Here is a 27302-nt window from a genome sequence, read left to right on the forward strand (position 1 = left end):
TTGCTTGAGCGTGTACAGAGAAGGGCAACAAGATTGGTGATGGGCATGAAGGGATCTTCTTACTAAGAGAGGATTCTTCCACTTGTTCAGATTACGAACCTAAGGGGGCATAAATTCATATTAAGGAAAGACAGATGTAAAATAGATGTGCGGAAATTTGCCTTTAGCCAGCGGGTGGTTAATTGCTGGAACAAACTTTCATCTGTTGTTGTGGAAGTTGATAGGTTAAATAAATTTAAGGAGGAACTGGACAAACATTTAGAGGGAATTGTTTTGTAAAAAAAAAAAAAATTTTTTTTTTTTTGGCTGATGGCTACATAAGCTCATACTTTCTTGCATCATGCTTTCTTGCATCACATGTTCGTTTGTTATTTGGTTTTTAGGGGCATTAGCAACTAAGGCCATATTGCTCCGGGATATGCGGTGGTCATTTCCTGACCTTTCCACATCTTCCGTATTTGGTGGTGATGGGCTCGAATCCTGGTCTAATCAAGAAGCGTGTGCTACGCACTGCTGATCCTTCCCACCTGGCTATGGAGGCCTTGCATCACATGCCACCACCACTACTACTACTACTACAACATTGCTAGTTAGCTTCACACCACTAAGTCCGATGAAATATCACACATTACAGTGAACAACACTATTATGCATGTTTCTATTTTGGCAGCATACCTGATCACCAATTTGTTAATGAAAATAAATAAGAAATTCACGAAAATTTTAAAAAAATATTAAATGAATTTCTTGAATTATCCTTTTAATATGGAAAAAGAAGAGTAGCAAAAAGCAGCCTTTGCTTTTTTATTTTCTTCTCTCTTCAGAAAAATTCCACTAAAAGCCGGTTCATAGCTAAGACTTAAATCCAAAACAGACTAACATTCAATTTACTTTGGCTTTAAATATTTAGATCACCTTTGACAATGTATCAAAATTCCATTCTGTTCCTTCTGAGAAGACTGAAAATGCACACATACATTATACGTTACTGTCAGAAACAAGGAGAATGAATAAAATGTTTTTTAGATATTCTATCATACCCTCAAAATTTTGCCACACACACAAGCTGACCTAGGCCACTTTGCATCAATACAATTCAAGAAAATGAAAGAGACAAAATTTGGTTTCTTGATACATAAAGTGCATCAGAATCTAAGGCCATATTATGCTGGGTGTATTACAATTGTACAAGTACTGGTTAACAGGCTGATTTGGCTGAGGTAGGCTGCTGAAAAATCCAGAATAATTCACAAAACCTACTCCTCTGCTTGAGACCTGCTCTACAGGCCAGGCCCGGGGGAGATGGGGCTTCATTAATTCCTCCAGTCTCTGATTGGATTCAAACTAGACCACTCCAAAAGTGTCACATTGGGTGAGGCCACTATATAGACACAACGGATTCATTTCTCAATGTGTATGCAAAGAGAACTGGCCAGAAGAAGTATTAATGCTAATAGCAATAGCTTTTCTTAGTCACAATGTTAAATGGCATGCATTACCATTCAAATTTATTAGTAATGCAAAGATTCCTGAAAGTTATAATATTCAAAATGAAGTACCAGACTTTTTATCCAGAAAGCTTGAGCCCAAAGTTTTCTGGATTCTGGAGAAATGAAACCACAATTAGAACAAAGTAGAATGAAATAAATAATTTAAAATATATATTAAGATTTGAATTATCTGAAAAGTGTCACAAAACACAAATTTTAATATACAGTGGACTCTCGCTAATCCGAACATCCGCCTAATCCGAACACGTTTCGGTCGGCGGAGAGGAAATTTTTTAGTTCGCAAAATATACGTTTTTTGTATTTTCCAGTTAAATTTAAATGGCATTAATGGTACAAAAACATTTAGAATTCCACAAAACAATTGTATTTTATTGTAGTACTGTACTAATACAAAATTAATAAATCAGTGTTTGACATGGCCTATTAAAATTACAGATCTATACTTACACACCAAAACAGGAACAAAAGTCATTTTTCAGAAGTAACAAACTCTGTTAGTTTCTTTTGACATAACGATGAAAATCGGCTAGATATGCTATGTTTCGCCACCGCTTCATAAACATGTAGTCTGCTGGTGTAGCGCTGGGATGTTGTTCTAAGTAGCGTAAAGCGAGGTCAAGGGCCGCTGTCGCGTCTGTGTGCGACACAAGTTGTTCCACAGAAACACCGGGCTCGTCATCACTCCCGTCATCATTCTGCTTGGAGTCTTCTTGGGTGACAGCTGCCACGATGTCCTCATCCGACAGGTTTTCATGACCTATTCCATCCGCTGCAATCCACTCGTTAACGTCAGATTCTATTGCTTCCTCGCACCCGGGAATTTCCTGTACGAGCTGAATTAATTGTTCTATATCATTGTTTTCGTCAGAGCTATTGACAAAGCTGAGAGAGGGCCATAATTTCTTCCATGATCTTTGTATGGACTGCTCGGTTACACCCTCCCACGACTCAGCAACCCAATATACAACATCTTTTAAGTTCACTTGTTTCATTTTCTCATGTAAAGAAAGTGAATTGGTGTTATCTTCTATCAAGGACCTAAGATATTTCTTTCTGTATGCAAGCTTGATAGACTGTAACACCCCCTGGTCCATGGGCTGTAATAACAGTGTTACATTAGGCGGTAAAAAAGCTGCCTTTATATCCCCTGATGTCAACTCGGAAACGTCTGGGTGGGACGGCGCACCCAGACGTTTCCATTGTCTATGAGGAGAATGGCACGAGGTGGCAAATCATTTTCATTGCTGAAATGTTTCACTGCTGGGACAAATTGATTATGAAACCACTCAATGAAAAGCTGTCTGTTCATCCAAGCTTTTTTTTGACTTTTACAATGAACTGGAAGATTGTTAATGTTCATATTTTTAAAAGCTCTCGGCTTCGCTGATTTACCGATCATCATCAAAGGTAGCTTGTGATTTCCTGAAGCATTACTACAAGCTATCAACGTCACTCGCTCCTTATTCATTTTAAAACCTGGGGCACGCATTTCTTGTTGAGATGCTAGACTTTTTGTGGGCAAAGCCTTAAAATTTAAACTTGTCTCATCAGCGTTATATATCTGCTGAGGTGAATAATGTGATACCAAATCAGCGAACTCACCCAAATATTTCTCTGCTGCAGCATGATCAGCTGATAATTGCTCCCCGGTGATCGTTCGCTGGCGAATCCCATGGCGCTTCTTCCAGCGATCAAACCAACCGGTACTCGCACTAAATGATTCATCACCTTTCATTAGTTTGTTGAGATGAATGGCCTTTTCTCTAACAAGAGGTTCACTTAGGGGTGTTCCCCTTCCTCTTTCCTGAGTGAACCACGTGAATAAGGCTTCATCAAGCTTGTCAAACGTTGAGGGCCTTACTGTTTGTCGATTTTCAACTGATTTTTCTGAAGTAGAGGTACAAAATTGCTCGATCTTTGCGCGGTTTTTTTTCCAGTCAGTTACTGTGGCCTTGCCCACTCCAAACTCTATTGCTAATTTTGTTGCACTTTCCCCCTTGTCCAGCCTTTTCAAAACTTCCATCTTATCTTTCAACGTACACGTTGTGTGTTTCCATTTCGTGGCCATTGTGGAAGCAGACTGAACTAAACTAAACTATAAAATGTAATGTAGAGCGAAGATATAAACATTCACGTTTAATGCACAATGTCGTGTGCAATTAGTCATAGCGTGGAGGGGGGGGTTGCTTCCGGTGTGTTACGCTTGCATACAAACGCTAGTAGGCTTACTATACATTCATTCCTTAATAAACCAGACCTGTTTTACTGCTTGCTTCTGCATTATTGCAGTTATTCGGCTAATCCGAACAGGGCTCGATCCCAATTAGTTCGGACTAGCGGGAGTCTAGTGTATTTAGGTGCTTTCCAATACGCCATATAAATTTATATTATGAAAGTCTGAACACAGGTGATTACATCTTGCTTGATGTCGAACACTGATAGTCAGAATTATTACTTTTGTCAGTAGAACAGTCCATAATTGTTTAAACATGTCCACTGAAATTAACTTTCATGTATTTAGGGGTTTTTTTTTTTTTTTGCAAATCCCACTGTGTTCTTCATTTGTCCCTTCATCAGGATTATCATTACTGTTTTCACTTTTTTTTTTTTCCAGATGAATAACTATGTCAACTGTTTCATTATGTGAAAAATTTCCAAGTTATAAGCAACTTTCTCATTTCGATTGAAGCTGATTTACATACAAAAGTCAGGAGTGCTGTGTTTTGAATCTGATGTGTTTCGCAGCCAATTCTTGCAGCTCAATGTTCATGTCAGTAACACTAAAGTGATACAGCAAACAGAGTCAAACTTTTACTAACACCATAAAAGATACCTAGCTTTTAATTCTGTCCGACTATGCACAGAATCTCTTTGGACTGTTACAAAAAAATTTCCACAAAATATATAACTTTCTAATATCAATCATAATTGTTTGCACGTGAAAGTCATAAGCATTTCAAACTTGCCAATGGAACAGATTATCCTTGTGTGTGTGTGTTATGGTTGTGGTTGACAGAAAATATTTTTCAGCCCACTACAACATAGTGATAGTGATAGATACACACTGAACACTGTCAGGAGTTCAGTGCTTCAAATTCCAGTAAATTGACCATATCAACCTCCTCAGCATTATCTAAGTCAGCCTTTTTGTAGTCTCCACTATGTTTGTTCATATACCCTGCACTAGCTCTCCCAATCCAAGGTAATTGAAGAGACAATTAAGCCCTAGTTTTCTCAAAGCTCCAGTCATTTGATATCTTGGGTCCTTGCATGCTACTGCTTCCTTTCATAAGCAATCTTGACCCATTTTAAAAAGACTATAAAATAAATAAATCTAGTAACTAAAGTCAACTTCAATCTGGTAAGTAAATGTTCCATAGATGATTTATTTTTCCTCAGTTTTCTGCTATTGAGTGCTACAGTTTTTAAGATTTCTGAAAATGATTTAAGGTGTTGTAATAACAAGATGAGGGATATTGCTTACCATATGCTGCTGGTAATTTAAGTGCTGTTATAATGAAATGCCATTAAGTAAGGCATCTTTATTATGGTTTTTCCATCCTATTATATTATAAGATTTTTTTAAACTAAATATCAAAACATTTTTCCATACTTCTTTTCCATCATCATCATCAGCCATTTTCCAGCAACTTTCCAGTTCTTTCTGTTTTGTCCAATGGCCATCCATTTACTACCCACAAACTCATGAATTTCATCAATCCAGCTACACCGTTATCTTCCATTCTGTTATTTTCTTAGTCCATCTGTCCTCATGTCTTCGAGCTTGAGTCCTGCCCAAGACCATTTTAGTTCTTTAGTTTTGATAAGAATGTCCTTTACTTGAGTTTGTTGCCTAATCCATATGTTTCTCTTCTTATCTAACAGTATGATTCCCAATATAATTCGTTCCATTCTTCGCTGTGTAGTTCTCAGCTTCTCTTCAATTCTTTTGGCGAGTGCCCAAGTTTCACTTCCATAAGTCATGGTGGTGAGTATACATTGGTTCATTATTTTCCGTTTCAGACAAACTGGGATATGTGACTGTTTCCTGAATGCTATCCATCCAAACTTTATTCATCTCTTGACTTCCAGCCATTTATCATTATTACAGCAATAATGATAAATGGCTCAATAATGATAAATGTCTTTCTCCAACAATCATTATGTCCCTTACCTGTTCCAGATAAGAATATGACTCCACCTTTTCAATTACTGCTCCAACAATCATTATGTCCCTTTCTGTGGCATACTTGTTCATCATTACTTTTGTTTTAGCCTTATTCATCTTTAGTCAAAAATCCTTACTAACTGTGCATAACTCATTAAGATTTTCCTCTACTTCTTTGGGATCGTGGCTTATGACCACAATGTCATCTGCATATCATATTCAGGTACTCTATTCACATTGATTCCTTTCTGCGACCACTCTATCTTTTGAAAGCTTTCTCACTCAAGGGCAGCAGTAAACAGCTTCGGAAATATGTCTCCTTTTTGAACTCCTTTCTCGATTTTAAATTTCCTACAGTCTTTGTCTAGTCTAATAAAGGAGATAGCATTCTCATATATTTTCTTCAAAATCATAATATATAGGGTATCTATGCCTTGTCTTTCCAGTGCACAAAACATTGCCTTATGCTGTATGGAGTCAAATGTCTTTCATAATCCACAAATGCCAAGTATAATGGTGTTTTATATTCATTTGCTTTATCCATTAGCTGTGATATTACATGAGGGTGATCCATATTATTCTTCATTTTCTTCAATGCATGTTCTACTTCATCAGGAAGGATATCAGGTATATTGTATGTGTTACTAATTTGCAATCCATCTTCCCCACTGCTGCCATCATTCCCTCGCTCCTTGTATAATTCTCTATAGTAGTCTTCTGCTATTTATAAGTACACCATCACTATTCTTGAGTTGCAGTATCATTTGTCTTTCTGTATTACTGCTCATGGCTGCTGATTTTAGTCCTTTGTTTTCCCTTAATGCTTGTTCTACTTTTCTTGTGTTAAATCTCCTTATGTCCTCTCTGAGTCTCTTTCTAATGGCTCTGCATAACTCAGTATAGTCAATTTTCTCCTTGTCAGTGTTTATCTTGCTCTTCGTTTGTCGCCATCGGTTCATCATAACAAGTGTTTCTTGACTAATTTTTTCTTCTTTGGATTTCTTTTTCCCTATAGGTTTCTTGGGTTTTATCACTTTTAGAAAGTTGTAATATTCCTTGTCGGTATCTTGGTCCTGAGCAATCTGCAGAATCTCAAACTTGTTCTTAAGTTCTAGTACATACTGCTTTTTCTCCTCTTCTGTTATCTCAAAGACCTTTGTATTATTTACTCAAGTCAGTTTTTTCCTTTCCTTTCCTACATCTATATCAAGTGTACATCTTACCATTCTGTGATCACTTCCAACAGTTACCTTATTCAGGACAGTAACATCAATCATGATATATCTTCTGTTAATGAGGATGAAGTCGATTTCATTAGTTGTTAATCCATTTGGACTCTTCCATGTCCACTTTCTGTTCACCCTTTTCTTGAAAAAAGTGTTCATTACTGACAATCCTTGAGATTCTGCAAATTCCACAAGTCTTTCACCTGTTTCATTTCTTTCACCACTTCCAAAATTTCGTATAGTTCCCCTTTCTGTGCTCTTTTGTCTTTTTCCAACCTTAGCATTGAAGTCCCCCATAATAATAGTGTAGTGAGTTTTCTGCTCATCTACAAGACTCTCAATTTTGGTGTACATTTCTTCAACCTCTTCATCATCATGGCTTGATGTTGGTGCATAAATCATTATAACCTTTAGCTTGTACCTCTTAGAAATCATGAGTATTAGTTTTGATACCCTTGGTGATGTACTTTTGAATTCCAAAATGTTGTTTTTTAAATCTTTATGGATCATAAACCCAACTCCACCTTCACTCCTTTCACGGTTTCCATTGGTGTACAGTAGATTTCCACTTGATAAACTTATAAGTGATTCATTTCTTCTTGCTGTTTCAGCCAAATCAATGATATTCCAATTCACATTTTCTAATTCCTTTTCAAGCTCTAATATCCTGTCTTCGCCGATGAGCAATCTTATGTTGTAACAGGCAAAGGTCAGTTTTTTTTTTTTTTTTTTATGTAAACACCAAACACAAGAGGTATTAGAACCTACAGTACTTAGTACCGCGCTTGGGTTGGAGGTTGAGAAGATGAAAGAAGATGTTTGTTGACATTGGACTTGAACTTCTGTAGACTGTAATTTTCAGGAAATACGTATGAAGGAAGGTTGTTCCAGAAACGGCAGTTGAATGAATAAACAAGGAAGACGACAAGTTGGTTCTGTGAGTTTGAAGTTGGAATGTAAATAGATGTTGGCTGGTGGCGGCACGTGTTCGGACTGTTTTGAAAGAGAGAGCAGGAATTATAGAAGCCAATTCAGAAGAACAGTGCCCATGGAAGTATCTGTAGAAGAGGCATGCAGCAGAAACAGAACGTCTATGGGAGAGCGAGTGGAGAGACTCTGTTAGAGATGAATCATTAATTAACCTAACTGCCCTCTTCTGAATGGAATCAAGAAACCTGAGAGAGGTTTTGGGGGCACCACCCCAGATGTGGGAACAATATTCCATGGCAGAACGGATTTGCGATTGATACAGAGTGAGCAGCTGCTTGGAAGAAAAATAACGCAACAGCGAAAGAGAAAACCAAGATTTTGGATGCAGAGGAAGCAATATTTGTAATGTGCTTGTGCCAAGAGAGATTAGAAGTCAGTGTAATCCCCAAAAGAGATATATCATTTTGCCTAGAAATCGGAGTGACACTAGAGATAAGCATAGGAGCAGAATAATCCTTTTTGCGAGATATAAGACAAGACTGAGTTTTAGAAGGGTTGAAATCAACTAAGTTGTCTTTGCCCCTGGACACTTACCTGAAGATCGCCATTAAGGAATTGGTAGCAGATTTTCGAGAAATTGAAGCTGATTGAGCAGGACAAGGTTTCTCAAAATGGAAAGTGGAATGCAATGAGCTTCCATCGGCAAAACTATGGATAGGATTTCCAGTCAATGGAAGGTCACTAATATACAAGAGGAAAAGAGTGGGGGAAAGAACTGAACCTTGGGGGACACCAGCATTAGTGGAGAAGTTAGAAGACAGAGAGCCATCTACCATCACCCTCAGTGAGCAATCAGAGAGAAAACTCGATAACCAATTACTAAAAACAGTTGGCAAACCATAAGATGGAAGCTTGTTTAGACGAACTTTATGCCAAACACGATCGAAAGCCTTTGAGGTGTAAAGAGCACTTACTTGTGTTTCACCGAACCTTTCCATTGAATTAGTCCATAAATGGGTAACATAAGCCAAAACATCACCAATGGATCGACACTAAAGGAATCCATACTGGCGATCGTTGATCAAACGGAAGGTTTCTAGGTAGTTTAAGAGTTGGCAGTTAATTGATTTCTCCATTACTTTAGAAAGAATAGAAGTAATTGCAATCGGACGATAATTGGATGGGAGGGATTTGTCACCCTCTTTTAGGAACTGGCTGGATATGAGCAAATTTCCAAGCAGAAGGAAAAACACCTTTGGAATAAGAAAGTGAAAAAAGGTGGCAAAGAATAGGAGTAAGTTGAAGAGCACAGGTTTTGAGAACAAGTGGAGAAATACCATCGGGACCTGGAGCTTTCTTAGCATCAAGATTCATCAAAATCCTTATGACATCCTTTTGACGGAAGACCACAGGAGGCATTGAATGGAGCGTGTTGGGAATGGTGGGAGGTGTTTTACCAAGATCATTAATACATGAGTTGGAAGAAAAATGGGATGCTAGCAGGTCAGCTTTATCCTTGGCTGAAGTGACAACAGAACCATCTGGTTTTGACAGAGGTGGGAGCAGAGATGGGCAAAAGTTGCAGCCAATAGCTTTGGCAAGAGACCAGAATGCTCGGCTACCATTAGGGCAAGAAGCAAGTTTTCTACTCTTAGCCTGTTCAAACTCTAGTTTGGACTGGTTAATAACTGCTTTACAATTGTTGCGAGCTTTGGTGTAGGCAGAAAATGAAAGTGGAGAATTAGAAAGAAGCCAATTACGATATTCAACATTCTTCTCTTGGACAGCCTTAGCACATTTATTGGAAAACCAAGGTTTAGATAAAGAAAGAGATTTTAAAGTGGAGTGTGGGATAAAGGATTCCATTCCTGCAAGAATAATTTCACTGACATGATCTGAGCAAACGTTGACATCAGAAGTTTTGAACAGTAATCCGACCAAGGAAAAGAAGAAAAGAAGTCTCGCAGGTTATCCCAGTTTGCATTCTTGTAATGCCAAACAACACGAGGTTGGGAATAGCCATGAGATAAAGGTTCCATCGGAGAAGAGACAATCACCAAGTTGTGATCTGAAGTGCCTAAAGGACCTCTCACTTCGACCGTGTACTTAGAAGGGTTGTTTGTGAGCAAAAGATCAAGCGCATTGGCTGTATGATTAGGATTGTCCGGTATTCTTGTAGGTAAATGAACAATCTGTGCAAGGTCATTAGTAATTGCAAAAGCCTCAGCAACTCAACCAGCTGGGTCAGTGTGACTAGAAAACGGAAGCCAGCTGGAGTTGTTGTGTACATTTAAATCACCAAGGAAAATTACCTCACTGTTAGGAAAGTTGGACTGGAGAAAGTCGAAGAGCTCCAAGTGATTAGTGGAATTTGGAGAATGGTAGAGACAACAGATGAATTTGGCACAATGAGGTAGAGAGATTTTAAGCCAGAGAAGATCAAAGAGAGGAGATTCCAAATTGCCAAGTCTCTGACAGGGAATATCAGAACGGACATATGCACAAGTACCATCTTTGAGGCGAAAGGAATCATACATCGAATAATTTGGGCATCTGAGATGAGCAGTAGTTGAATCAACTGATAACAGATTCTGTCAGAAAAAGTACATGGGGTTTGGCAGACTGCAAGTGGAAATGGACATCGTTGAGAATAGAATTGGGACCACGTATATTTGTGAAATGAATTAGGAAGTTTCCGTGCATGGCAGCTGTGTCATACCCAGAGATTCTTAGCACCCTCTGCTTCCACTCTGATCCTCTTGCTGACATAAGAGGGAGAGTGAAAGCTGCTGGGGAGTGAGGGCCATTTGTTTCATCGTGCTGTCATATGCTGAAGGGTTTTTTTCTTTTTCTTTTCCTCTTCATGCTGATCAGGCATCTTGAAGAGAACCACTCTACATGTTTGTTGCCACCTAAGTGACGTAACAGGGCTTACCATCAAGAAGGTGTGCATGAATGGATTTTAGGAGGCAGGCCAACCGGACTTCTCCTAAATCTTCTGTAATAGAGAGATATTGAATCCATCTCTGTTTTAGACTGAGTGTCTGATAATACACAGAATACCTGTTCCCCTCTTTTCCATAACTTTTGCAAAAAATCTTCCAAAGATTTTTTTCTTTAGCCTATTTTACATATATCTTAGCTATTTTACCTTTCTTTATATTCCAATAAGTACTCAGTGTTATTTGCAAAAATTTCTTATTTTTCTTTTTAGGCATGTTAGCATATATGCATAATATGTCTGCATCATGTCTATCCATCTGTTTGTACAACAACTTAAGTGAACTTCTAGTGGACGGATTTTCATGAAATTTTGTTTGGCTCATTTGGAACAATTTATTAATCCTTCTCACACTTCATTAAAATTGGACCAACAGAAATCTGGTAATTATTATTTTTTTTTTTTTGTACATATCAACACAGCCTATCCATATAATGTACATTGTAGCTGAAGCATTGGTATTATGTTTGTTGCCATGTGCTGGATGGAGAAATTAATGGGCAATATGGTAGATGTGGAGAAACAAAATAAATTTTCTCTTTGTTATAAATCATTATTACTGTTTGCTAAATGTGCCTGAAATGTAAAGCAGTGCATACATTTACTTGTTTCTAACTGCCTTTGACTTCTTTGGTCTACCATGGAATTCTGAACTCCAGGTCTTCTCTTAGACTTTCTCCCAACATCTCTTTTACAACTGTTACTAAAGGTCTCTTAAATTTTTACCATTCTTTGTATAAACCATGTTAAAATCATGAACTGCCATTTAACTTTTGAGGAAGACTGTTTCTATATTTAATGGTTGTTTGCAAATCCAAGCGCTTTAACGTGTATGATATCATACAACTTTGGAAGGTCAATGACATTATAAAATATATAAATAAATAAAAATTAAAAAGGAAGACCAGACTTGTCCCAGAACATTATTTTAGATTTTTTTTTTTTTTTTTTTTTTTTGGTATTTTTAAACCCTTCTTCATCTATCATTTTTAAACTCTAAAAATCTGGTTAACTCCAGATTTTAGATTTGCAAAATCTGATCAGATCCCCACATAGATAACTGATTGAAAAGTATTCTACAAGTATATGTGAATCGGATAAAGATTTTTAGGCATTTTGAAAGGTTGAGTAAATTAAATCATCATTTTTCTTTTGCGTGTGGCACAAACTAAGTTTGTTACTTAGTTAACAAATGCACCAAGCTTTGAGCAAGTAGAGAGCTTATTTACATTTAGAAAGCTACTGGATAGTTATCTGGATTTTAAATATTAAATTTATAATTCAAATGTTTTTAATTTAATATTACTATAGGTATTATAAGCACATTTGATTTTCTTAAAATATAATTCTTACTTTACAATAACCAAAGTGCATGTTACATAAATGCCTGCAATTTGATGTTAAGTTGATTTTCAAAATTTATACTGTAAAGTTCTTCTGTAGATAAAAATAAATATATAAATATAAAATTCCTTCTTAAGGGTAGTTTTGATTATGAAGTGTTATTAACAACATTCTGAGCAAGGAAATGTATATATTTAGAGCACTCACCAGATAATAACTTCTTTTTATTAGACTTTTCTGTGTTACCAACTGGACAGGCTGGCAGCCCTGTGGCGGCACAAGTTCTATGGCAGATAAGTCCACATTCTGCAAAATAACAAATGCACGAAGCCTGATTTTCTTATAGTAAAGCTAGAAGGCATACATAATATTTACTAAAGCAATTATGTTGGGTTGATATGAATAAATAATTATGTTCAATTTATAATACAAATACCAATGATTATTTAGTTTCAAGTATTCTACCAGGTGGATTTTAACGGCACATGTTGGAATTTCAAGGGAATTCCTCAGATGGATTGCAGGCTAGTTGCCGGTTAGAAGGCATTTTTAAAATCAAACAGCTAGAACCAGTTATGAATGATGTAACTTTTTTAAGCTCATACCCACTACTTACTCTACTGAATCAACATTAGCATCATTTGGGAAGTGACATCATTTCCATCTCACATTTTCGTTACCAATTGGTTTTACTTCAGTCCAAAAAATTTAGTAGGTGCTGCCAAAGGTGTTTTCACATGAAAAATAAATAACTGTTGTTTTTGTTTATCTTAAGTGATACCAACGAAGGGATACAGGGCACGGTGTCAAAATTTTAGATGATGTTAAGATCAGTAGAGTCATTAATGATCAGTACTAAGAACAGCTTCTTCAGGATGACTGAGACTTCAGGGAAGGTCATAAGGATTAAGAAAAGTGGCAACTATGTTTTAATGCAGCAAAATGAAAGATCTCACACTTGGAGAATAGTAACCCCAAAATAACTTACACAGATGGCAGCAGTTGAACTGAAAACAGAGGAAGAAAGGGATTTGGGAATTACAATACAGTTGGACATGTACATGAAATTAACAACTGTTTGATATCAGCAAACTGATTGAACTCTGGACTACAGAGTTCGATCAGTTACTGCAGGCCGACTGGGTGGGTAAAGTGCTTGCCTGACAATCCAAAGGTCACGGGTTCGAATCCCGCCTTGGGCTTGGATCAAAGTACTGCAAAAACCTTGGGAGGTGCATTATGGCCACAGAAGCCGATGCGGCAACAACTACCAAAAAAAAAGTTACTGCAGTGCTTTGTTTTTGTTTATAGACTTGGCACGCAGTTTTATTTGTTCTTTGCTTGTGTCAAGGTTTGTTCTGATTTACAGCTCAGAAAAAGTAAGTGTTTGCTTTTAGCTATAAATTCCAGACTCTATGTTTCTATCATTATTTATGAATTTTTGGAACGAAGTTCTCTAAGCAGTGTAGACAGGTAGCAAGGAATGCCCACAGTGTTCAATGATATATCAAATATTTGTTTGGAGAGAGAGAGAGAGAGAGAGAGAGAGAGAGAGAGAGAGAGAGAGAGAGAGAGAGAGAGAGAGAGAGAGATAAAAATCCTGCTTCATAAGGCAGTTGCAAGACTGTGTTAAAGTATGGAAACCACATCTAAAAAACGAAATCCAGCCCCCTTGAAAGGGTCCAAAGACAGATGTGCTTGGTGAGATATGCAAAAGGGAGTCCATATGAGGAAAGACTTTGAATACGAAAGCTACAGAGCTCAGAAAATGGACAATTTACAGGAGACTTGATTGAGGTATAAGGCTGTAAGAGGTGAAAGTAAAATGAATAAGGGTCAGATTTTTAGTTATGATTCCAGAAATAAGGAAGATAAATTCAAATTATGGGAAAGAGGTTTAGATTGTACTGCAGGAAGTTTTCTTTTAGCCAGTGAGTTGCAAATTATTGGAATAAGTTGCTTCCATTGGAGATTGAAGCTGCTGGCTTGAAGAATTTCAGAGAACAGTTGAATAGATACATGAGGAAGGTGCCAAAACAGGTAATTTATTTTCTTATTTATTTATTATTATTTTTTTTTGTGTGTTACATCCAAATGGTGTGTACCATATCGGTAAAACTGGCTAATAAGGATTATAGAAACTCCTTCAGTCACCAACTGAAATTGGTCCAGATCTCTCCAAATGAGTAACAAGTGGCAAAATTATTATACAGTAAACCCCCGCTATTCGCGGTCGCTGATTTAATATAAAATGAAACCTAAAAAAAATGTGAATTTTAAAGCTGTGAACATTTTCCGCCATAAAAAAACATAGGCGTGGCTAAAATTATCTTTCTTGGTCAAAACAGCGCTCAGCGGGTGGGGGAGAGGGGTGACAAAATCGCAAGCGTGGATGTTTCTCGCTAATCCTTGTTCAGTATGTGTTATTAGTAAAATAATAACACAGTATGTATGTGTTATGCGCTTGTCATGGAAGTTTCGTCGTTTGCTTTTAATTTATATGCTTATAAATTGAATAAATTTATAAATTGATATGCTTACAAAAGTGAAAAATCTACCGTTTTGCAGTCTGTAGTGCAAACAGACTTTTTCGAGTGTGTTAACGGAAGAAAGTGACTTTATTGTGGACAAGTTCTTTCTAACCCGTACAAAAATATGGCTACGAATAACAAGGGAAATGTGAAAAGATCAAAAAGAAGGTGATGACATAAGCGAGTAAAATTGAGTTATTAGACAAAATTTCTAATGGTGAAAGTGTCTCCTCAGCGGCAAAACATTATAAAATCAATGAGTCAACGGTACGATAAATCAAGAAATCGGAAGAAAAAAAATCGCCGTAGTGTCCGTGAAAACGCGCTAATTGCTTCAAAAATTTGCTCTGTAACTCATGGTGTTAAATTAGAAAAAATGGAAAAGCTTTAAATCTGTGGATAGAAGACCGAACTCAAAATAAAATTCCGTTAAGTTCACTCATCATTCATGAAAAGGCAAAACTCCTTTATCAACACTTTAGCAAAACTGGTGATAGCACTGGCGGGATAAGTTTTTTAGATAGCAAAGGCGCTCGTTTGAAAGATTTGTTTGAAATTTCTAATAAATATTACATTTAATATTATTGTTTCTTATTTTCATTTCGATGCCATATGCTTGCATTTCACTATGTACTGTCTATGTACATAGTCATATTATGAAGGTACATATAATACATACGTAGACAAAATTTTAGACTAGTTTTTCTTATATATTTCATACTTTGGAATGGAACCCCTTTATTACTATGGGAGCCATAACTCAGTATTCGCATTTTCGGTATTCGCGAAATTTCTCAGGAACGTAACTCCCGCGAATAGCGGGGTTTACTGTACTGTCACAGAGGACTGTATGATTCTACTTAGTAGATGATACATACCTACTCCATAAACCCTTCTGGCTTAGCAGTATGGACAGGTGTACAAAATATTACATGCCTGTAGTTTTTGAGACCAAATAAACTAATATTTATTTAAATTTGCTTCCATTACTTTGTTTCTAATTACTTGGTTATATTCTAGTTATAATCACAGTTTTGAAAAAAACTGTGAGTCAACCAAGGTTACAGTAAATATTACAATATTAATGTACTATTAGAAACAAAATTACCTTGGCAAAGTAATCCCTGATGCATGAGTCCTCTTAAATAGCTATTGCATTTATCACATTGGAGAACTGAAGAAAAACTCTGTTCAATAAGCTGATGACTAGGGGTATTTGATCCTAACATTTAAAAAATAATAATAATAATAAAGCAAAAATCAACTTGAATTATTTTCACATAACATTTAAACATATATAATTCTTTGTTTGTTTGTTTTAAGTTTTATTGGCGCTTCAGCAACTAAGGCTATTATATGCCAAAACCAGGTCAGGTAAAAGAGAAGGGTTAAAATATTCCAGTGACTTAACAAATTATGTCCCCATGTCAAAAAAGACATAAGAGTAAAATGCAGAAGTCTTCTCCACAATTATTGGATGAAATGGCATGCAAGAGGTTCAGTCCACTTGTGCACTTTGTCCACAGTTGACAGATATGTGGTAAAAATGTCAACTTATTATCGAATACGAAACCCAAGAATTTTGTTTTGGGTGCTACTGAAATGATGTTAGGTCTGAGCTTGAGTTCTGGTTTAGGGTTAAAGTTCGATTTGTGACAAAAGTGCAACAGATAGCCTTCTGAGGCAAGAACCTAAAACCATCAGCCACTGCCCAAGATCTGATGTGGTCAATGGCAGGCTGCAACTGTAATTTGATAACCCTCATGTTGCATGACTGTGAAAATATGCTAAAGTCATCAATGAAGAGGGCAGTGTTTACAGTTGGAGAAAGTTGTTCAATAATGGAATTAACTTTGATAGTAAAAAAGCATAACACTTAGAACATAACTTTGGGGACATTCCCTCCTCTTGGCATAAAGGTTGAGAGAGAAAGAACTGACCCCACACAAAGTTGGGATGAGCGGTTCAATGATAAATTTTTTATAAAAAGGGATAGATGACTCCTAACACTGAGACTATAGATATCTTTTAAGATTCCAAATTTCCAAGCCACGTCATATGCTTTTTCCATATCGAAGAAAATCGACCCCAGGTGTTTGCATTTTAGGAAAGCACCTCAAATAAATGTTTCCAGTGTTATTAAATCATCTAATGTTGACCTGGTTTTTTGAAAGGCTTCTAAATACAACATGGTATGGGCATTAACCATCCTTTCCAGGATCTTATGCAAGCTATCCTTTCCAGGATCTTATTCATCTCTAACAGAGTCTCTCTACTCGCTGTCTCAGAGATGTACTGTTTCTGCTGCATGCCTTTTCTACAGATACTTCCATGGGCACTGTTCTTCTGAATTGGCTTCTATAATTCCTGCTCTCTCTTTCAAAACAGTCCGAACACATGCCACCACCAGCCAACATTCATTTACTGTCCAACTTCAAACTCACAGAACCAACTTTTCATCTTCCACGTTTATTCATTCAATTGCCGTTTTCTGGTACAACCTTCCTTTGTACGTATTTCTTGAAATTACAGTCTACAGAAGTTCAAGTCTAATGTCAATAAATATCTTCTTTCATCTTCTCAACCTCCAGCCCAAGCATGGTACTAAGTACTATAGGTTCTAATACCTATTGTGTTTGGGGTTTTCATTAAAAAAAAAAAAAAAAAGCAGATTGTCAGAGCAATTGTGCAGTAATTGTTCAGAAATTTTGGATCCTTTCTTGGCTTTGGGAAGGCAAGCATGATTGCCTTATGCCAGGAGACCAGAAACTAGTCTTCAAGATGGATTATGTTGTACAGATAGTGCAGCTAATCCACAGTTTCAGTTGAAAGATGTTTAATCATCTCATAATGGATGTCATCTGACCCAACAGCACTCACATGGGATAGAGATAGTGCCACATTCATCTCCCATTCTGTGAATGACAGATTGCATGTCTAACAATTATTTGAAGTTAAATTCAAATGCTGCATTTCAGCTTTTTGTTTGAGGGCTAGAAATTCAGGAGAGCAAGATGTTTCAGCAGGCACTTTGGCAAATGTTTCCCCTAGAGTGTTTGCAATTGCATATCCATTATGCTCTCAGATCGATGTAGTATGCAACGTGCATCTATGCCCTCCATTTGCTAGACTTTGTCCCAGAGGAATTTAGGTGATGACATATTTTTTTGTTAAGGGAAAGTCTTGTCTGACAAATTTTATTGGATACTATGTGTGGTTACAAAGGAATTGGATGCAAAAATGAATTTTAACATCATATACTTGGATTTCAGGAAAGCTTTTGACACTTTTTGATACTGTACAAATTGGAGCAGAATGGTATTAAGGGTAAGTTGCTACAATGGATAAAGGGATGGTTGAGCGGGAGAAGACAGAGGGTGGTAATTAATGGACGCTGTTCTTCATGGACTAATATTATTAGTGGAGTTCCACAGGGTTCGGTGTTGGGCCCACTGTTGTTTTGTATATTTATCAAATGATATTGATGAAGGTATATCAGGCTTAGTGTCGAAGTTTGCAGATGATACAAAGGTTGGCAAGGTTGTTAATGGCAGTGTGGTACTGCAACAGGATCTAGAAAATTTGGGCAGATAGGCTGAGAAGTGGCAACTGAAGTTTAACATTAACAAATGCAAAGTACTATATATGGGTAGAAGTAACCCCAGAGGAACGTACCAACTGTGTGGTACTACACTTAGGGTGGTAGAAAATGAAAAAGACCTGGGAGTAATTGTGCAGTCAGATATGAAGTTTTCTGAGCAATGCAGACAGGCTGCCAGGGCAGGTCATAGGGTTTTGTAATGATATACAGGAATGTTTCTAGCAGGGAAAAGGAGGTAATTATCCCTTTGTATAAGGCAATTGTCAGGCCATGCCTTGAGTACTGCGTACAGGTCTGGAGGCCTCATTTTGGGAAGGATGTAGATTTGCTTGAGCATGTCAGAGAAGGGAAACAAGATTGGTGAGGGGAATGAAAGGATCCTCTTACGAAGAGAAGTTAAGTTCTGCAAATTGCAGCAGCTGGAGACTAGGCACCTGTGAGGTGATCTGATTGAGGTGTATAAGGCCTTGAACGTGTAGAGCGCGCTGAATTCTGGTGGGATTCTTCCACTTACTCAGATTACAAACCTAAGGGGGCATAAATTCAAATTGAAGAAAGATAGTTGTAGAATAATGTGCGGAAATTTGCCATTAGCCAGCAAGTGGTTAATTGCTGGAACAAACTTCCATCTGTCGTTGTTGAAGTTGACAGCTTAAATAAATTCAAGGAGGAACTGGACAAACATTTAGAGGGAATGGTTGTGTGAATTTTTTTGGCTAATGCTACATAAGCTCATACACTTGCTTTCTTGCATCACATGCCTATATTACTTTTACTATCTGAGTGATGAAAATGCAAAATGGATCCAAGGCTCCTTCTGACTGATGTCTAATGAAATGTTTTTTGTCGTGCATATTTGAAGGCTATTAGATTATCTATGGAGGGATAATGATGAAATGTCCCTCACACTTTGTTTTGAGCCTTTCTTGCTGCTGTGTATTCCAAATTCCACCATGGCTTTGGAAATGGTGGAAACCGGGTTGATGCCTTCGGAATTGAAATTTCCCATTTCCCATTCTGTGACTTGGACAATACTTTCTGTAATGTACTTAACTGCACCATTAACTAGCTTCTTGTTGACTGTTGTAATATTAAATATTGCCAGATGCTTGAAGGCATTGCAGTCAGCATGATCGATCTTCCACTGTGGTATCCTAGACAGATGGCACAGTCTCCCTTTAAAAAGGGTGGCTATCACAGGGAAGTGATCACTACCATAAAGGCTGTCTTCAACCTTCCATGTATAATAGGGGAGGAGAGAAGGGAAGCATATAGAAAGATTGAATGCAGTAAATGTATGGGTAGGCATGTGGAAAAAAGGTGTTAGAGCCCACATTTAGAAAGGCCAGAAACAATGTTTTCAAGCACACGCTCAATAGTCTGAACCCTTACACTGATGTTAGCAATACCCCACAGTGTATTATGTCCATTGAAAAGCTCAAGTAACAGAATATGGAATAGCAACTGCTTAATGAGATCATCAAGTCTGCCTGGGTGATGTCGTTCCCAGGTGGCAAACAAATGGAACAAACAGTTAAGAGAAACTCTACTTATAGAAAAACTGCTACAGCCTTTAAACTGGTGGTAAATAACATAGTCTGAAAAGAGTGGTTACCCACAAGAATGGTGACTACTCTATGGGCAGATCCATCCCCAGATTTGTCTTTGCATAAAATTGAATAATTACACAAGCATCCTCATTTACCTTTAAATATGTCTCCTGTTAGCAAAAGCAAGTTGGCTCATGCTTATACAAGGAGGTTAATATAATCCTATTCTGATGGAATCAAGGCATTCCCTTGTAAGATTTAAATGTGTTTATTATTTAGATATGACAGGTCCATCTGGTAGCTTCCAAAGGGCTGAGGCCTTTGTTTCCTCAGGAACGCTCTTCTGTTTCTGTCTTCCACTTCTGCAAATAGTTCAGAAAATGAGTCGTGATACTTCCTTGAGTTTTATATTCAGTTTTTCTTGAGTTGCTGGTTGCTCTTCTGATTTTTTTGACACATTTTATTAATTTTTTTTTATGACCTTTCTTTGGTGGAATAATCTGTTCATGCCCCAATGGAATGCTTCCCTGCAACTTTCTTCCAGTAAACCCTCGCTAATCCGGATCGAAATATGAAAAACTGTTCATAGTGGAGTACTTTGAAAGATGCAGGATTTAGGAAGGCAGACGAGTCACTGACTGTGCAGAGAGACAGAACATACAATAGATTGTCTTGTGCATTGTTCAGTATCATTGTTGACTCTGAGTCGGAAGGATGTTACTGCTTATATTGCTTAACTTGCATACTTTTTATATATATATATACAGGGTGTTTCAATTAAACGTTTCAGAACTTCTAAGAGGGGTAGGGTACATCCTGACAACTCGAAATCATATAGCAATGTGGGGTCGGAAATGCTTTCCTGAAGCGGTGTTGTACACAGAGGCACCATAAAAAGAAAAGAGACCGTAAGTGAGAAATCGTTTTAATAATACATGAAAAGAAGCAAAAGGTACATGGATTAAAGTAAGTATTCGAAGTTTCTTCAACCTCGTATTGCTTTCGCACAGTGGTACCTTGGAAAATGTGCTACAAATCCCCTTTTTCCTGCTGAAGTGTTGTTTTCCGATGAGGCATCCTTCACAAGGGAAGGAATTTTCAACACGCATAACGACCATATCTGGGCGGTCGAGAACCCGCATGCAATACGACGTCGTGCAGCACAGATTCGATTTTCGGTCAATGTATGGGCCGGTATTATGGGAGATCACCTCATCGGACCTTACCTGTTACCGTGTCGTCTAACCGGACCTATCTACTTGATCTTTCTGCAGCAAGTATTGCCACAACTTTTGAGAGATGAACAGATTTCTGCATCAACGCAACAGACAATGTGGTTCCAACACGATGGAGCCCCTGCCCATTATAGCGGAGATGTTCGTAACTACCTGGATGTCACATTTGGTCAACAGTGGATCGGACGTGGTGGTCCCGTGCGTTGGCCTGCTCGGTCACCCGACCTATCATGTCTTGATTTTTATTTCTGGGGTCATATGAAATCGCTAGTTTATGACACCCCTTTTGACAATGCTGAGGAGCTGGTTGCAAGAATCGCAGTAGCTGCCGAAGAAATTCGAAATTCGCCTGGAGTATTCCAGAATGTTCGGATGTCCATGCGTCGGAGATGTGAGGCGTGCATTGTAGCCCGTGGAAGAAACTTCGAACACTTACTTTAATCCATGTACCTTTTGCTTCTTTTCATGTATTATTAAAACGATTTCTCACTTACGGTCTCTTTTCTTTATGGTGCTTCTGTGTACAACACCGCTTCAGGAAAGCATTTCCGACCCCACATTGCTATATGATTTCGAGTTGTCAGGATGTACCCTACCCCTCTTAGAAGTTCTGAAACGTTTAACTGAAACACCCTGTATATATATATATATATATGTACATAAGTTAACATATTTTATAAAATTATGGGTTCTAAAGAACTGAAAAGTGGAATGAAAAGAAAACATGCTACTCTAACTATCATTAACAAGCTCAAAGTGATGGAACAACTTGAAAAATGGTGTTCCTGGGGGGAAAAAAAAAATTGCTGAAGAATTTGGTATTGGCCAATAGACTGTCAGATATTACAAAACAAAAAGAATCTATAAAGATGTTTTCTTTAAAATTTGATGTGTGAAGTGATAGAAGCAGTGTATCAAATAGACAGACATTAAAAAAAGCCAAAAGAAGTGTTCCTGAAAGAAGCTGTATTTAAGTGGATTCACAGCAATTCCTCATGTGTGAATGTAGATGCAAAATACTCATTCAGTTTGTTTGCTATCTGAGCAGGATCATCAACAGTCAAACCATCGATGTCAAGTGGACCGATCAGATTCATCCCCTTCCTTTTAGAGTTTATATAAGTAAAGAAATCCTTGCTGTTTTTCTTAGCATCTTTTGCCAAGGATTTCTCGTAATCTGCCTTCGCCTGCCGAACCTCCTTTGTGACCTGATTACAGATTAACTTATATCTGCCATATGCTTCTGAGTTGCTTGATAATTTATATGCATCCCATGCATTTTTCTTCTCTGTTACGAGTCTCATTAGTTCATTTGACAACCATTTAGGCCTAAACCTTGAACAATATTTCTTAATAGGTATGAACCTTTTAGTAGCTTCCACGATTAATTCCTTGAATGCTTCCCACTTAGAATTTACTGTTGGTAACATCGTCAGTTGATCCCACTGTACAGAATTTAAAAACTGTCGGAGACCACTGTACTCGCCTTTACGGAAGCAAAAACCCTTTCCTTTACCCCTGATAGTAGTTAAATCTTTAAGTAAATCCCACGTCAGTACACTGTGATCACTGCCACCTAGTGGTTCTTTTATCTGCAAATTCCTAATACATGAATGATCACTGCTGATAACCAGATCAAGAGTATTACTTTCTCTGGTTGCCTCTCGAACATGCTGCTGCAGAAAACAATCATCCAATAAATCCACAAAAGTCTGACTAGTGTGTGAGTGCCCAACCCACAAGTTCCAGTCAATATCTGGGAAGTTAAAATCCCCCATTATAAGACATTCCGATTTACTAGCCCACTCTATTTCTCTGTACAATTGTTCATTGTACTCATTCAAGTCATTAGGCCTATAACACACTCCTACTCTTATTTTTGCTTTCGCAGTGCTTATGTCACACCAAACTGACTCAACAGTGCACTGTTCATCTATATCAACTGGATGCACTTCTTTTGATTTTATGTTTTTCTTTATTAACAGCATAACACCTCCTCCCTTCCTATCCTTTCTGTACACATTGTACTCCCCAAATTCCAGTTCGGCATTCCTTATATCTGTGTGACACCACGTCTCTGATATCCCAACAATATCCGCCTTTGATGTCTTGACCAACACTTCAAATTCATCAAATTTATTTACTATACTTCTAGCATTGGTATACATGCAAGTATACATGCACCTATTCTTATTCTTAATTACTCTAACACATCCCTTACTAATCTGGTAGCCCTTCTCTGTACTCGCTCCAGGAGCTCTACATCTTTCCTAAAATTAGGCCTCCAGACCTATTTGCAGTACTCAAGGTGAGGCCTGACCACTGCCTTATAAAAGGGAATAATTACCTCCTTATCGCTGCTAGAAAAATTCCTAAATATCATTGACAAGACCCAATGAGCTACTCTTGCAACCTGTATACACTGCCCAGAAAACTTCTTATCTCACTGCACAATTACCCAAGGTCTTTTTTATTTAAAACTGACCTTGAGTATAGTTGGCATGTTACTCTGGGGTTACTTCTACCCATATGCAGCAATTTGCATTTGTCAATGTTAAATTTCAGTTGCCACCTCTCAGCCAATTTGCTCAACTTTTCCAGATCCTGCTGCAGTAGCATACAGCCCTTACTGTCATTAACAACCATACCAACCTTTGTATCATCTGCAAACTTGGACATTAAGCCTGATTGAACATTGCCTTCATAAAGATCCCTGAAATATACAGAAAACAACAATGGTCTCAACATGGATCTCTGAGGGACACCACTGATAACATTAGTTCATGAAGAGCAGTGTCCATTGATTACCACTCTCTGTCTTCTCCTGCTCAACCATCCTTTTATCCACAGCAGGGACTTGCCTTTAATACTATACTGCTCCAACTTGTACAGTAGTCTTCCACGTGCAACAGTATCAAAAAATTTCCTGAAATCCAAGTATGTAGTATCAATATTTTTTCTTTTTTCATCCTTTTCCTTTGTGACCATAGAGAAGTATCCAATCAAATTGGTCAAACAAGACTTCCTTCATAACAAACCCAAGTTGTGCATAGATGATCCTGCAGTGCTTCTTTAAGCAGAAACACCATTATTTTCCCTGGAACAGAAGTTAAACTAACAAAGTCTGTAATTACTTGTGCCACCTTTTGATCCCTCGCCGCTTTGTGAATTGGGGATACATTTGCACATCTCTAATTCATGGGAATCTCCTCTAAGTCCAAGGATGCCCTCATAATCATGGCTAAGGGCCTGCTTATTTCCTTTGCTGCTTCCTTTAATATAACTAGATAGATCCCATCCACCCCAGGTGCCTTTCTTATGTTTAACTTCAACAATTTCTACTCCACTTTGCTCTCAGTTATTACAAAATCATTTAACTCCCTGTTTGAGTTTGAAAAGCTTCTGTCCCTCCACTTCCCTACAGAATTCCTCACGTGTGAATGTAGAGTAAAATACTCATTCATTTTTTTTCAGTTTCCTGAGCAGAAGCATCAACAATTGAACCATTGATGTCAAGTGGAGCAATCTTATTCATCCCCTTTCTTCTAGAGTTTATATAAGTAAAGAAGTCTTTAATGTTTCTATTTGCATCCTTTACCAAAGATTTCTCGTAATCTACATTTGCTTGCCTGACCTTCTTTGTAACTTGATTACAGACCATCTTATATCTACCTTAGGCATCTGTGTCTCCTGATAATTTATATGCACTGCATACATTTTTTTTTTCTGTCTCATTAGTTCATCTGACATCCATTTAGGCCTAAAAGTATTTCTTAGTTGGTATGAAAAACCTAGTAACTTCTAAGATTAATTCCTTGAATTCTTCCCATTTATAATTTACTGTTGGTAACATCATCAGTTAATTCCACTGTGTAGAATTTAAAAATTGTATGAGACCATTGTAGGCACCTTTATGAGAACGAAATCCCTTATCTTTATGCCTGATGGTAGTTACATCTCTCAGTAAATCCCACTTTGGTACACTCTGATCACTGCCACCTAGTGTTTCCTTTATCTGCAGATTCTTAATGCATGAATAATCACAGCTGATAATCAGATCAAAAGTATTACTCCCTCTGGTTGCCTCTCAAACATGTTGCTTTAGAAAACAATCATCCAGTAAATCAACAAAAGTCTTGCTATCTAGTGCAATCAATTCACCAAACTAACTGGATTAATGGTGATGTTACTGGATTTACTTTCAGTTTTTATCAAAGCATCAATAAAAGTATTATGATAATCTTAAAAGAAATAAAAAACAAAATGTGAGTTTTAAATATCTTAATGACAGATCAATGTAATCTTCATATTTCACTGATTAATGCCGGTATGGGTGTTCACCAGAAAAACTTTAGTATTTAAAATAATGTGCACTGGGTTCTTGAAATCTGTTATTTCCCTTATCCATCACAGTTTTCTGGAAATATAGCCGGACCTCTCTTTAACAAACTTCCATATAGCAAAATTTTCTATGTAGCAAACTTTTTAAATTTCTCCTTGGTCTGGTCATTACATTGAAAATAGTTTTGAAATTTTTAAAATAGTTTTTAAAAATTTCCATATAACAAACTGATTTCGAGAAACCTGGATATGCATTTTTTGCACCTCTAGCCTTTAGGCAAAAAGCTGTTGCTGTAGAAAGCCCAAATTAATAGCTAAAAGGATTAAGTATTAATCCCTTTAGCTTTTAATAGCTAAAGGCTTTAATTCCATGAATTAAGGGCTAAAACATTTTACAATTTAATGGTGCCTGTAAAACCCTGCAGGAGGAATCTGGCCAACCATGGTGCAGGATAGAAAAAGATGGAAGTTTGGGAGAGGCCTTTACCCAGCAGTGGCTAAAAAGATGAAAACCTATACAACTTATTCATCTGCTGTTTCGAAGAAAAGAGTCATTCACACTTTCACAAATTAATAACTTAATAAATTAATTGTTTTAAAATGTTAGAAAATTCATTCATTTGCACTTATTTTTGAATTATTTCCCATCTTTTACTATATTTCTGAATTTACGGTATTTTTCATTATTGTTGAAAAGGTCATATTTCTTTATAACAAAATTTTGTAATAACAAATTTTTTCAAGGGAATGATCGATTTCGTTATATAGAGATCTGACTGTATCTGTTTCTAGAAAAGTGTGATGGCTAAAGAAAACAACTGATATGGAGCAACAGACTAATGCTATAAAAATGATGATAAATAGTTCCAGGGAAGTCAAACTTCAGCATTAAACAAATTTTTTTGGTTAAACAAACACCAATAAAAACTAGTTTAATGATAGCTTCATTTATTTACACATGTAATATACATATTTAAATATGCATATCAATTTATTACTTGAAGGGCAAATCTTGATCCACATACCAGGAACTTAAAATCCAGAAGTGAGGGCTATAGATTCCTCCTTCTTGAAAACAGAATCCAGAGTTGATTGCAGACCTAGCCTTCTTCTAGAACTTCCTCGAGACAATGGAAATCAGTATAAAAACTTTATATTTTTGTTTATCAGGTACAAATTTTCTTACTATTGAAGGATGTGTACCATGTTCATGTTACACAACCTACAGCAGTAAAACATGAGGGGAACTACTGTTTGCTCATTTGTCATCTACAAAACAAGCAATAATTTTTAAATTTGTTTCCAAAGTGGAGATTACCATTGGCTCCTTAGCTTTTGCAATTGACTTTGAAGGTACTGATATTGAGTTTGTTGCAAAACAAAGTAAATAAAACAAAATTAGGAGAGTAGTGGTTTTGGGACCTCTAGGCAGGGGATGTTAGGGTAGACAGGCTACTGAATGATTGAAAGATACATGACATATGAGATAGGTGGCTATAATTCAACAGATAAGAGGAATTATCAACAATGGATAAGAGAATAATAGTGTATGACCAACTGGGAAGTAATCGGATATGAAGGGCCCACTGTACAGTGCACCCTTGATATACAGTGCATAGCAAACTATAAAGTGATATGAGAGAAACTATTTAACATAAAGATTAAACTAAAAATGAAAGCTACTTAAATTACTTATAAGTAAAAGTACTGATAAAAGTACCTATAAATAATTCTTACACAACTTACTAGGATAAACAATGATTGCCTACATCTATTCAAGACTAAGAACCAACTAAATCCAATTTACAAAATTACTGTGTTCACTCGTCTACTGCTATTTTGAGTGGTGTTAATCTTAATTAGT

At 37.1% G+C, this 27302-nt stretch overlaps 1 protein-coding gene across 5 annotated transcripts in view; it reads right to left on the reverse strand.

Moving 5' to 3' along the window:
• Window positions 1-27302, reverse strand: part of Pi3K21B (phosphatidylinositol 3-kinase regulatory subunit alpha) — a 519263-nt gene that overhangs the window by 274116 nt on the left and 217845 nt on the right. For all 5 annotated transcript variants that reach the window (XM_090372927.1, XM_090372928.1, XM_090372924.1 and 2 more), the window contains exons 9-10: window positions 15820-15933; window positions 12388-12486 (exon numbers count right to left, since the gene is read on the reverse strand). In XM_090372927.1, coding sequence (XP_090229053.1) covers window positions 12388-12486; window positions 15820-15933 — 213 coding nt within the window. The remainder of the gene's footprint in view (window positions 1-12387; window positions 12487-15819; window positions 15934-27302) is intronic.

This window comes from Mastigoproctus giganteus, chromosome 4, assembly GCF_048544385.1.
Source record: "Mastigoproctus giganteus isolate SK-2022 chromosome 4, ASM4854438v1, whole genome shotgun sequence".
Lineage (NCBI taxonomy): Eukaryota > Metazoa > Arthropoda > Arachnida > Uropygi > Thelyphonidae > Mastigoproctus > Mastigoproctus giganteus.